We start from the raw sequence: 12512 nt of genomic DNA, 5'->3' as shown, positions 1-12512 counted from the left end.
AAGGGAGATATGGATAAAAATTGGGTTAGATTAAGGGAGGGGGGAGGGAAGGGTATATGAGGAACCTAGGGGATAAGGAGAAAGAAGAAGCTCAACAGAGGTAGGATCATAGGAGCAAGGGTATTAGTAAGGAAGAAAGGGGGGGAAGTGCAGGCACCTTAAGTGGGAAAACCATGATAGAGGGGAGAGACGATACAAGAGAGAAACAATGCCTAGCTAGTCACGAAAACCAGAGGGAACCATATTATTCCTACAATCTACTGACAAATTATACATAACAGATTAAGAAATATATCTCTAGATAAGGTTTATTTGAGACCAACTGATCATTACCCAAGATTTATCTGCATGACACACAGTAATTAAAAATGCAAAAAAAAATAATGTAAAGTATAGTATAATCACAGAATCTCCAAAAACAGTAATGGATGTCAGTCACCCTAGAAAGAAGCTACTTCTTTCAAATACATTGTGTGCCATAGTTATTTTACATTTGCCCAAACACTCCAACTAATGATCAATACACGTTCTTATGGTTAATGAGATCAATAAAGCATCGACAAAACTCCCAGTATGATTTTCTGACTTTGAAAAGGTAGATCCTCAGTTATTTATTAATGCAGCTTTTTGAACACAGCCCAAACTTTGCCTCAGTGTTTCTTCAGCTCAGGCCCATCTTGGGTAATTTACTATTTCCATTACCAATCGATTATGTAGTATCATCTAAAAATTGGCAATGACATGGGCTTTATCAGGATAATTAGAAATCCTGCAAGTGAAGTTTGATGACATGAACATTCTATCATATCAGATGCTGCAAATGACTTTCAGGTGAATTTAATTTACCTTGACTATTGTATGTTATTGTGGAGTAAATTATTTCACATCATTATAAACCCATAAAAGACAAGAGAAACAAATTCTGAGGGAAAAAATATTAAAATGTGAGTGAGCTGGAACACAGGCTACATAGCCCTCTTCTGCTCTGAGTGCACGTGTGTTATCAGTGGCACATGATATATGGAATAAACATTTGACCAGCTTCTCTTTTCACTGACTTTAGTTACAGAATCTTTCTAGGTAGATGTATATGTTGCTCATCTAACTAATAATGTCACTGTGAAAGTATAGACTGAGTGCCTTGTGAAACTGTTGCATTATCTGTCTTTATTCAGCCCCATGTAATACCACTTAAGAGCTGCACTTTTCCATTGCAAGACATTATGTCACAAGGCAGATGGCACCTATCATTTGGATGGAATTTTTCATCCTCACATAGAGCCCTGCTAAACATGCCTGACTTGGAAGAATGCCAGGCTGAAGAGTTTACAAGACTGCTACTGACTAAAAAATTATTCGGACATAACATTTTTCTCACCCAAATTGCCAATCTACCCACAGAGATAATTACATACATTTATATTTTTTAAAAAATATTTTAGATCTTATTTTTATTTCATGTGTATGAGTGTATTGCCTGCATGTATGTGAGTGCACCCATGTCATGCAATGCAGCAGAGGTCAAAAGAGGTCATCAGATCCCCTGGAACTGGAGTTAAGGATGGTTTGTAGCCACCATGCGGGTTCTGGGAATTGAACCTGGATCCTCTACAAAAGCAGTCAGTGCACTTAACTGCTGAGCCATCTTTCCTGCCCCATATTTATATTTTTATACTTGACAATAATTCACACATAAATTTGTTCCATATAAAAATGCTAATGCAGAGCAATTCTGCATTGAATTAACCCTTTTATTTTCTTGAGCTTCATACATGCTAGACAAGGTACTTACCACTCAACTACACTTTAGCAACAGGACAAGATTTTTAAAAAATAAAATTTAACATAATTCATATTTTTTGCTTAATTATTGCTGAAAATTAGTATTATTTATTTTTCTTTTTTTAATAAAATCTTACTATGTGGCTCAGGCTAGCTCGGACTCATGATGTAGGCTAATCTACATCTTTAAAACTGCAGTAGTCTTCAAACCTCAGCCTCACATGTTCTGAAATTGCAGGTCTGGGGAATTTTGTTGCATATAGTTAAATTGTAGAAGGAGCGTACACAAATTATTTATACACAAACGCATTCTACTTTGTCAAATTAACAAAAAATCATGAAAAGACATCTTTTGTAAAATTACTTTTAATTATTTGAAAACATATCTTTTATGAAATTATATCTATTAATAATGACGTATCCCAAGTTATAGATTAAAACCTTAGTTGTCTTTAATGAAAGTGATACATAGAGCTTTGAACATGGTGATTTTATTCTATTCTGTTCCTATCATAAATAAATGTATCATCTTCAAACAAGGATTAAAAAGAAGTTGCTTAGGCTGGTGACAGTAACATTTAAGAAGCAGCCAACAAACACACCAGCTCCTGTGGAAACTGCCCCAGCTGTGTTTCCAGCAACTCATTTATGCTGTCAATTGTGCCCCTGGTGCTTGTCTTACTGACATTTTCTTTGCAGCTGTGCTGATGGGATCAGTGACAGAACAGGGCTTCTACAGCCCCATTTCAATTTCCTCTCCAACTTATCCTAGCAAGATAGCATAATTTCCTGATCTTGGGAAAGATGCTTCAGTAGGGCTCTTTTCTCTCATGTGTCTCATTATCCATGTGTTACAAAAGCAACCATCACACTCATGTGGGCTTATTATGAGTTATAGATAACTTACTCTTTTTTTTCTCTCTCCTATGCATAATGATCACAAAGCCTAACACAAAGGGAATTCCCAAAGAAAGATCTATGGATTAACAAATAAAGTCCATTTAAGAAGTCCATGATTAAGTAGGTTTAAGTTAGATCACAATAAATGGATTAAAAAAGGTGATACAATGCAGAATAGAATAGTATGTAACCCTACAAAAATGAAAAGCTGGGGCTGGAGAGATGGGTCAGCAGTTAAAAAGCACTGGCTGCTTTTGCAGACCCAGGTTTGATTCTCAGCACCCACATGGTGGCTAACAACTGTCCTAACTCCAATTCCAGGGGATCTGACACCCTCTTTTGATCTCTATAGACATTGGATAACACGGGTGCACTTATATACATGCTTTTGAAGAGTACAGTGAGTATAGATTACAATATGTACTGTGTGTACTAAGCACCAAACAGATTGTGAATGTGTTTAACACAAAGACAAATGTTTTGGAAAATGTGATGTTTAATCAGATATAAGTCTTACACAATGACTATATGTATTTAAGTATACATTTATAACAATTAATTTGCATAATTTATATGGTTTATATATCTTATGTACATTTAAATAGGGAACGAGTTTAGCTTTATCTGCCAAGTTGCTAGAGAAGCCATCTAGAAATGACTATATTTCACGTTTCTGAGTTGTTCACTATGAAATTTTTTATTATTTTTTTTCTTTTATGTGTATGCGTGTATTGCATGTAGGTAAGTGCACCAGTGTCATGCAATGCCCACGGAGGTCAGAAGAGGCTATTGGATCCCCTGGGACTGGAGTAACTGACAGTTGTTAGCTGCCATGTGGGTTGTGGGATTTGACTCCGGGTCTTCTGCAAGAATAACCAGTTTTCTTAATTGCCGAGCCATCCCTCCAGCCCCACTATGAAATATTTTTAATATAGGTCAGAAACATAAGGGTTTTGTGTCCGTAATTGTTACATTCTGGTGTGCACACATGTACCTACATATGAAAACAGTCATTGCTTTACTTTTTCATTTGCTGAAATTTAGAAATAAGTGCACAGTGGAGATGATGCTACAACTAATCTACAGTATAACAAACCTTCAGACATTGACTTCCTCATTAACTTTCTGAAAAATCGATAGAAACTCCTTGGAAAATGTTTCAAAAAAGTCTGAAAATGCATGACTCAACAAAAGAAAAATGAATTGTAGTGGGTAATGAGATACCAGCTTATGCAGATAAGACATGGACAACAATTTTGAGGATTAAGTCATTTTCATTTCAATTCTTATGACATCATTGTATCTTAATATTAATGCAGAAATCATATTGTACAAAATAATTATAAAGGATATGGAGAAAGGTCATTTTAGATACCAAGCAGTTTTTAAAATGTTCAATAATTCAAACATTTAATAAAATAGTATTAGAAAATAATTTAATGAATTACACTTTTCTTCCTTCCATGATGACTCAAATGATATGTGTGAGCAGGTATAATTTTCAAAACATTAAAAATTAAAACATATTATTTAATTAAAATGATTACCTTTAACAAAGAAACACCAATAGAAAATGTTCAATGCTGTTCTTTCAAAAGATGTTGGTGATGAGCACATAAAAATGATTAAATTCAGTGTATAAACTGGGACTGGACACAAGGATGAATGAAAACAGAAGCTGTTTTATTTTAGCAATAAAAATTTATGCTTTTATTATATAAATGCATCAAATGCCAGAACAACTGGAGTTTGAATCATATATACTACTACAACAGACTTCTCTCACCTTATAAATCTCAAGGTTTTTTTGATACTTAATGATATCTTCATCAATAATTTTTAAGATTTTAAAATCTTTACTCTTAAGAAATATCTATTGTAAACATCAAATAACTTAAATTCATAAGTCATTCTGTTCACATGCATTAAAATAACTTGGATGATCATATCAATAATCCTTGAAAATGATTTAATATGGTGTCATCTAGAACTTCAGTGGGCCTCAATCATGAGGACACCACACACCTCCATCACCAGAGTGCTGTGGGCTCTACAAACTCCCACCTGAAGTTCACCCTAGCATTAGCTTCTAATCTGATGTCTAACAGAAGCACAAGGCAAGAACTGTAGAACAGTTTCATTTTAATGAGACATTATATGACCTCTTTACATCTAAGATTTCAAAGAGCAATTTCATAAATTTAATTCTTTTGATATCTAGAGAGTAACCTCCTAAAGAATATTTATTAGTAGTTTCTATTGCTCTGTGTAGGAAGCTCTTTTCAGGATCTCATTGTACCCACAAAGGGACAAAACTTAAGTTTTTATCACTTTGTAGCTCTCCAATTTAAAATATATTTGAATAGTGCCCTGCAGAGAAAACAGTACTTGGAGAAGCATTCAGATTATCTTTGCAGAAAGCATAGCAGCATTGAAGTCAGAGGGTTGCTCCCTGAATGTGTGTGGAAATAGTGTCCATATCATGTAGGAGGGCTATTGTTTAAACAGGCATTGTGGGGAACACATCCTGAAAAGTAGTAATTTGACTGGAAACAAAAAAATATGCAAATAAAAATTAGAAGTGGGCACCAATGACCTCCTACTCCTAGGGATGCATTATATTCCAATAGAGCACTAATACTGCTATTTCCTAAGGAAAACTAAATTTCAAATGGGGACTATTCGAAATAAAGTGCCTGAATTTTAGAGACTCGTATGAGATGTGCTGTAAAGAGGACATGAGTTCAGTTCTACAGCTCAGAACCATTTGAACTGACATTGAATCCAGAAATAGAAGCTTCAGGTTACACTGCCCAAGAGCTATGCATGACACGATATAGGAGATTGTCTTCAAAGCTCTGCCAGTAGCCAGTGAGACTAACACTGTGGCCTTTGTCAAAACCAGCAGCTGGATCCAAATCAAGTACATCTGTAAACACAGGGGGTGACCGAAAGTTAAATGTGGGCGTTAAAGCCCACATGGGCAGAACACAAAGCTGGCAATTCTTGAAAACCAAAAGAGGGAAAAGTTAGTAACAGAGGAAAAGCTTAAACATTTTTTTTCCAAAGTCATTTCCTTTTGAATCAGAATCCATAAGATGGCAAGAACATTATGTTTGCTCGAAGCTCATCCCTCCCCTGACAAGATGAAATTATGTGTACAACTAGGATAAACGCAGCAAAAGTTCTGCTTATCAGAGACACAAAACAAAAAGGAAAAGCTGAACAAGACATGGAAGAACTCTGCACAGCTGACGACTGATTCCTCACCAATGTTCTCCAAGTGCCCAAAACCTAATGCAAACTGACACTGCACCAAAATTGAATTTTTATTAAGAGCGAGCAACAGTATCTTTGGAAGGATTTGATGAAGGAGTCTAAGTACCCCAGTTCTTATCTACACTTTACTGATCCACACATTATATTGGGACCTGCATTATTACTCTCTTAATGCTCCAGCTGACTTTGAAAAATATCATAACCATGTTTATTATTTTTGTGGGTGAAAAAATGACCCAAAAGTGATATTCCAAGTACTTATACTCAAAAAAATTATCTTCTGAAATCAAATAAGAGGCTGTTTTTTGCTCTACTCCAAACCAAAGGATGTTTTTAAACATCCATGTCATCATGACTTACTAGATCCTTGAAGGTATATTTATGCCCAAAATCCTCAGCAATAGAGTATTCCAGAAAATATTTTTGACAGAGAAAAACACTATTATGAAGTAGGGAGAAATGTTAAGGTTGCCAAGAAATGAGATAACTATCATCAGAGTCAATAAAAGCATGAAAGAGTGAATAGCCAAGGTTTCATGCAATGGGCTTTTCATTAAATTTTTTGAACCAATACTCCTTGATCACCCTTATGTACAGCAGTGTTTCTGCTTGTTGAGACTATATCCTAATCCACCAATAAAGAGAGAGGTGGCAATGGCTTATTTCTGTGTCTACTGGCTTGGCTACAATAACCACAAGCTTGGCCAAACCCCAGTATAGATGTAAGGGACTGAACCCTTGATAAACAAACAGGGTCAGTGATGGATGACAAAGATGGCATGCTTTCCTCTTCTTCTTGACCTCAAAAAAGCATGGGGTCTCCCCATCTAGCCAGCAGGGCTCACTGTTCTCTGGAATAGCTCAAACTGGTTCCAATAGGACTGAGGCTGGGCCAGGACACCTCATCGTTAGAAGCTGAAAGTCTTCTTTTCTTTGTGTAAGCTGACTAATCCAAAAATAAGAGACAGGGATCTCACTGAAACCCTCAAACTCCATGTCCTCCCTGGGGAATTTCATTTCAGTTTCCGGTTGTGGAGTGCTTCGCTGTGTGAATGGGTGTATATATGTCAATCTTTATCATGCTTTTTAATTATTTAGGTGGCTTAAGAAATGAGCCCAACCTCTAAACAGTGATCATCCAAGAGATAACATGGACCGGGGCTGAAACACAGATGTGGTGAAAGCGTTTGTGGATGTGACCAACATTATCCAATCAGGTGAAGCATGAGCTAAATGTTTGTATCCCAGCAAAGAAGGAACTCTGTCTCAAGATTGCAACATAGAAATCCAGGCTTCAAATCTGGGTTTTCAGTCTACATTAAGACTGAAGACGCAAGATTCCAAAATTCAAGTCTGTCTGAGTTTTTAGCCTGTTTGTCTGACTTGCAGCATGTGTTAAGGTAGAAGGCACATTCTTACCTATAACTCCCCCATCTCCTCAAGTCTGCAGATTTTAGACTTGACACTTTAGCCCACACTTTTCAGAGATAATTCTTTAAAATAAATCTCTAAAATAAATCACACTTGTCAGAGATAATTCTTTAAAATAAATCTCTAAAATAAATCTCTCTATAAATATAAGGACATGTATTTTGCACATAGTAAGAAATCACATTAGTTTAGCAATGTGACATTCTTTGAGTTTTCTCCAAGATCTATGTCCTAGTCACCACTTATCAAAGGAGTTCATTTTATACCAGTCAGAGACGATTACCAAGTACCACAACTGGTCACACATGGACATTGTCTACGAATTGCCCAGGCCTAAGTGATACATCTACAATGCAACCTCTACACCTAAGGTGCAAGGACCATAGAACAGGGGTAAAGAAGATGCTAACGAATCTCTCAGTTCTCATTAATGAAGTTTTCTCATACAGCAAGAGCCAGGAATACAAACGGCCAAAGTGTAGAGATCAAGAGCCTACTGAATGCTGGTCCTTAGACAGGACTCCTTTATTAAACTTTACCCACCCAAGGCTCAGGGACCATCAAGGAATAGGGGGAAGACAGATTGTAAGAGCCAGGGAGGAGGTGCATGACCATATGGAAACAGAGTCCTACAAGCTCCTGGGATCTTGCTCATATGATTCTATGGCAATGGTGTCAGCAGACAAAAGTCCCATGCAAACTCAGGCAGAGAACAACCCAGTAGAGAACTGGGAAAGTGAACAGCAGACCCCGATCTTACCTGAAGAAATATTGGCACCTTATTGCTGCTTGGTTAAAAAGAGCTGATCTTCCTCAAACAAGGGACTCAGGTTGACTAGACTTGCACTGGTGAATGGCTGGGAATCTGGCAACACAGTGGAACTTAACAGGGATGACAAAGTATATGGGCTCCACTGGGAAGACTATGGGGAGGGTGCCAGTGGGGATGGGAGGTATAAAGATGATTATGATTTTTTGAGATGTTGTGTATGAAATACACAAAGACTTCAATAAAAATAAATAAAAAAATAAATCTCTCTATAATAAGATGAAGGGGAGAAGGAGGAAGAAGGAAGGAAGGAAAGAAGGAAGGAAGGAGAAGAAAGAAAATAAATAAAAAAAGAAAAAAGAAAAGGAGACTGTCAGGGTATGGTGGTATAGGTTTTAAGTTCCAGCACTTGGGAGACAGAGGCAGGTGGATGTCTATGAGTTTGAGGCCAGCCTAGTCTCCAAATCAAGTATCAGGCTAGCCAGAGCTACATAATGAGACCTTATCTCAAAAAATATAAAAAAAGAGAATGAGACAGAGACAGAAGGAGGGAGAGAGAGAGAGAGAGAGAGAGAGAGAGAGAGAGAGAGAGAGAGAGAGATCCTATTCTGTTTCTCTAGTGAAACATACTGTCTGCTTGCACACACCATCGCTTCTCATGAAGTTATTCTACAATTTGAACCTTAAAGGTTGCGGACTATAGCACTACGTAGTCTATATTCACTGAAATTCCATTTTTTAAATCTTTAAACAGAAAAGAAAACAGCTTCAAGCAAGAAAAAATTATTTGTTTCAGACTTTATGTGCTCTCTATTCTATTGCTGTATATGTTTCCTTTTCATTTGCAGGATTTTGCTTTCAGTTGCCAACTGCCGTCTTCATACATCAGTGTACAATAGCAGCACTGGCCTCTGTGTGTTTAGAGCAGTAAGTATACGGACCTAAGTGACACAGCTACAATGCAACCTCTATACCTAAGGCTCACAAAGCAGTGGAACAGAGGGCAGGAAGAGTATTAATGCATCTCTCAACTCTCACCAGGGAAGCTTCCTCATGCAACAGATGATTAATCGAAGAAGCCACAACTGGCCAAAGTACAGAGACTAAGAGACAGCAAAGTGCTTATCCCTGAATATTTAAGCTCTGCCACCCAAGACTCTGAGGCTGTTGGAGAAGAGGGGGAAGAAAGATGGTAAGAGCCTGAGGTAGTGGATGACCACGAGGAAAGAGAATTTTTGGGAGAGCTGGTACATTACTCATATGAACCCACAGCAATGGTGACAGCATGTATAAGACTCAGAGACACTGAAGCCAGACAAAATTCTAGCATACAAGTGGGGAAGAGTGTCAGAAGCCCCAACCACAGCTGAGGAACTATTAGCAACCAATAACTACAGGGAGAGGGAGAGTTCATTTTCTGTGAGATTCTAGATAGGTTAACCAGGCTCCAGTGGATGCATGCACATTGAAGGAAATTTGGGGACACAAACTTGACTCCAGAGCCCTAAATATGTATGACAAACACATGAATTCTGATGTGGGAGAGTATAAAAGGGATGCTGATCAAAATACATTGTATGAAATTCACAAAAATTCAATAAAATAGAGTGAGAAGAGACCAGAGAGATGGTGTTACATATCTTAATGTATATAACTTATCTAGAGAATTATGTAGGTATGGCAATTTAAAATTGTTTCTTATGTGCTCATTACTTACCATCTTACAAAACTAAGAGACAAAATGCTCTTTAATATTAATACATATTTTGTCAGAGATCTTTTTGATATTTAAATATTGTACTGAAAATTTAAAGATGAATATCTTTATGGTAAAAATGAGATAAAAATAAATACCTTTAGGAACTGATTTTTCCAATTTAAATGTAAATTTTCAAATCTAATGAGAACTCATGAAAAATGAAATGAAGGAATTAATATTTATAACCTAACATACCCAAAATTATTTACATGCAATTTTCTTTTATTAAAAAAAATGACTGTCCTCAAATAATGGGAGATTTTTAAATTAAGAAGCCCATGGCATGCTGTACTCATTGTGGAAATTTCACATCTATCAAATTCATTTTATTACAAATAAGTATTAAAATAAAAACCATATTATCTGATTTTCCTTCTCATATATAAAACCTTCGTAGACTAACAACCTGTATAATAAGTTTATAATTTCCCTCCTCTCATGAGCTTTACATAGGAACAGGTTTCATTGTATTTCCAAAATATAATTTTATTTTACAAAATTTCTTTCATAAAACTGTGAAAGAATTTTTAAGATACTTGCCTGAAATCCAAGGAGCTTTTCACTAGGCTTAATGTGCCTCTGAAATTCACATTCTATGGGTTGTATCACTTTGATTCCATCTTCATAAAAAACATAGAACATGTTCCCAATTCCCAGACCTTAGGAATAAAACACATTCAAAAGTTCAAAATAGAATTAACAGAAACTTGTATAACAAAAACTCAGCTTCCTTCATATCCCTGGTAGGGGATACATTTTTGAAGTTGTGTGATGCTAATTAATCAAACCACACGGGACCTTCTCTGCATCCTGAGTCACTGTGAGACATGAGTTGGCATTTTTCTTGATTTTTTTGTGATCTACAATGAAGTGGTGTACTTCATATAATTCAGTACATGTTTCATAGGTCTTAAAATAAGTACAGATGGAATTGTGAATTCCTTGACACAGATTACATGAGATCCCTTCCATACTTAACATAGATATTAGTTAACGAGTAAAATTAAGCAATGAAGAATCAATTCATCGAAATATTTTTATCTGAATTTCCTGAGAATAAAGTTAATTTTACTCATTTGGGAGTTTATAGTATGCGAAGACTTTTAGAAATAAAAATTCAAACTGTACCATGTTTGAGAGAACAGATACTGTACTAATTCTTGTCAACCATCCTACATAAAGGTTTTAAATGAGTTTATACTTAAATTTTTTTATAGTCATAATGTTGGGAGTCTATTTCTACATTTAAAATAAACTAATTGAACTTCTTAGAAGAATTTGTTTAATTTTTCAAATATCGTTTTACCTTTTTGCCCAATACAGATCTGAATACATGTCATATCAGAAATTCCTCTTTATAAATCCACACCAAGTGGGCCATAAAGTGAATGGATAACACTTGGAATGTGATTGAGGTTAGCCCAAACCTGAGTCCTAGAGATACCACCATATCCTCATGCACACCTGTCCTGGGAGCATACACAGCTGTCTGTGGCTCCCACATACAAGAGAACACCTGTCCTGGGAGTATACACACCTGCTCTGGGGCTCTACATAATCACGCACCTGTCTCTGTGACTTTGCTTCTGCTCTTATTGATCCCACTTAGCCTGAGCTGATAAAGACTTCTTTTTTAAATCTCAATATACATGGTTTCTTTTGACAATTGTGTTGTTTCAAATTTATTCAACCAAATAACATTTTATATAATCAAATGATATTACTTGTTCTTTGAAAGATGTGGGGTGATATTGAAATCATATGACAAAAAATCAGTAGTTGCTTAAATTATTTAAGTACTCAAAGTATTTGCAAAGAGTGATGTAATTCATTTAAATTTTAACAACAAAATTGATTTCAGAATTATTTTTTTCTTAAATGAGATCAACTCTCAAACCTATTAAATCCAGTTTCAGGCTTTCCATTCATGGACACACTAAAAGTTTCCTGACTCATACAAGTATTTGTTTACTGAAGTTAAAGCATATTTAAATTTATACGTAGGCTACTACTGAATATAAAGGTCATAAATTTTAGCCATGTAGATTTGTTCTATTTTTTTTTGTAGAAAATGTACTCATTTAATGACAACTTTGGGTTTTTTTATACATAACATGTTTGCACTTTTTCTTGCAGAACATGAAGTTACTTCACTCAATATTGCATATGTATTTTAATGATTCCAGATTACTAAAAATGTCATATGACTTCATCAATAATTTATAGGACTCAGGTTTTAACACATGTAACATTCATCTGTTAATTGCTGTAGTTCCAGGGAATAGCACAGGAAGATGGGGTAACCCTGAGCAGCAGCAGAAAGGAAAAAATTTAAAAAAAAAAAAACAAGCAAAAAACCCCAAATTCATCACATTTTTAATTAAAATATTTTATTTATTATTTTTGTTTTATGTATATGAGCACAGTTCATCAGGGAGCCCAAGGTAGGAACTCAGGACAAGAACCTGGAGGCAGGAGCTGGAGCACAGGCCACAGAGGAAAACTACTTACTGGCTTGCTCCCCTGGCCCCTGCTCTTCTTTTTTTTTTTTAATTTTTAAAAATTTTATTTATTATTTTTGTTTTATGTATA

General features: G+C 35.8%; 1 protein-coding gene across 1 annotated transcript in view; it reads right to left on the bottom strand.

Moving 5' to 3' along the window:
• Nucleotides 1-12512, bottom strand: part of Fstl5 (follistatin like 5) — a 507104-nt gene that overhangs the window by 129181 nt on the left and 365411 nt on the right. Inside the window, exon 9 of the mRNA XM_008843456.2 lies at nucleotides 10461-10579. Coding sequence (XP_008841678.1) covers nucleotides 10461-10579 — 119 coding nt within the window. The remainder of the gene's footprint in view (nucleotides 1-10460; nucleotides 10580-12512) is intronic.

Source organism: Nannospalax galili, unplaced genomic scaffold, assembly GCF_000622305.1.
Source record: "Nannospalax galili isolate Female #2095 unplaced genomic scaffold, S.galili_v1.0 scaffold359, whole genome shotgun sequence".
NCBI classification, from domain to species: Eukaryota; Metazoa; Chordata; class Mammalia; order Rodentia; family Spalacidae; genus Nannospalax; species Nannospalax galili.
This window is presented reverse-complemented; position numbering and strand designations above follow the sequence as displayed.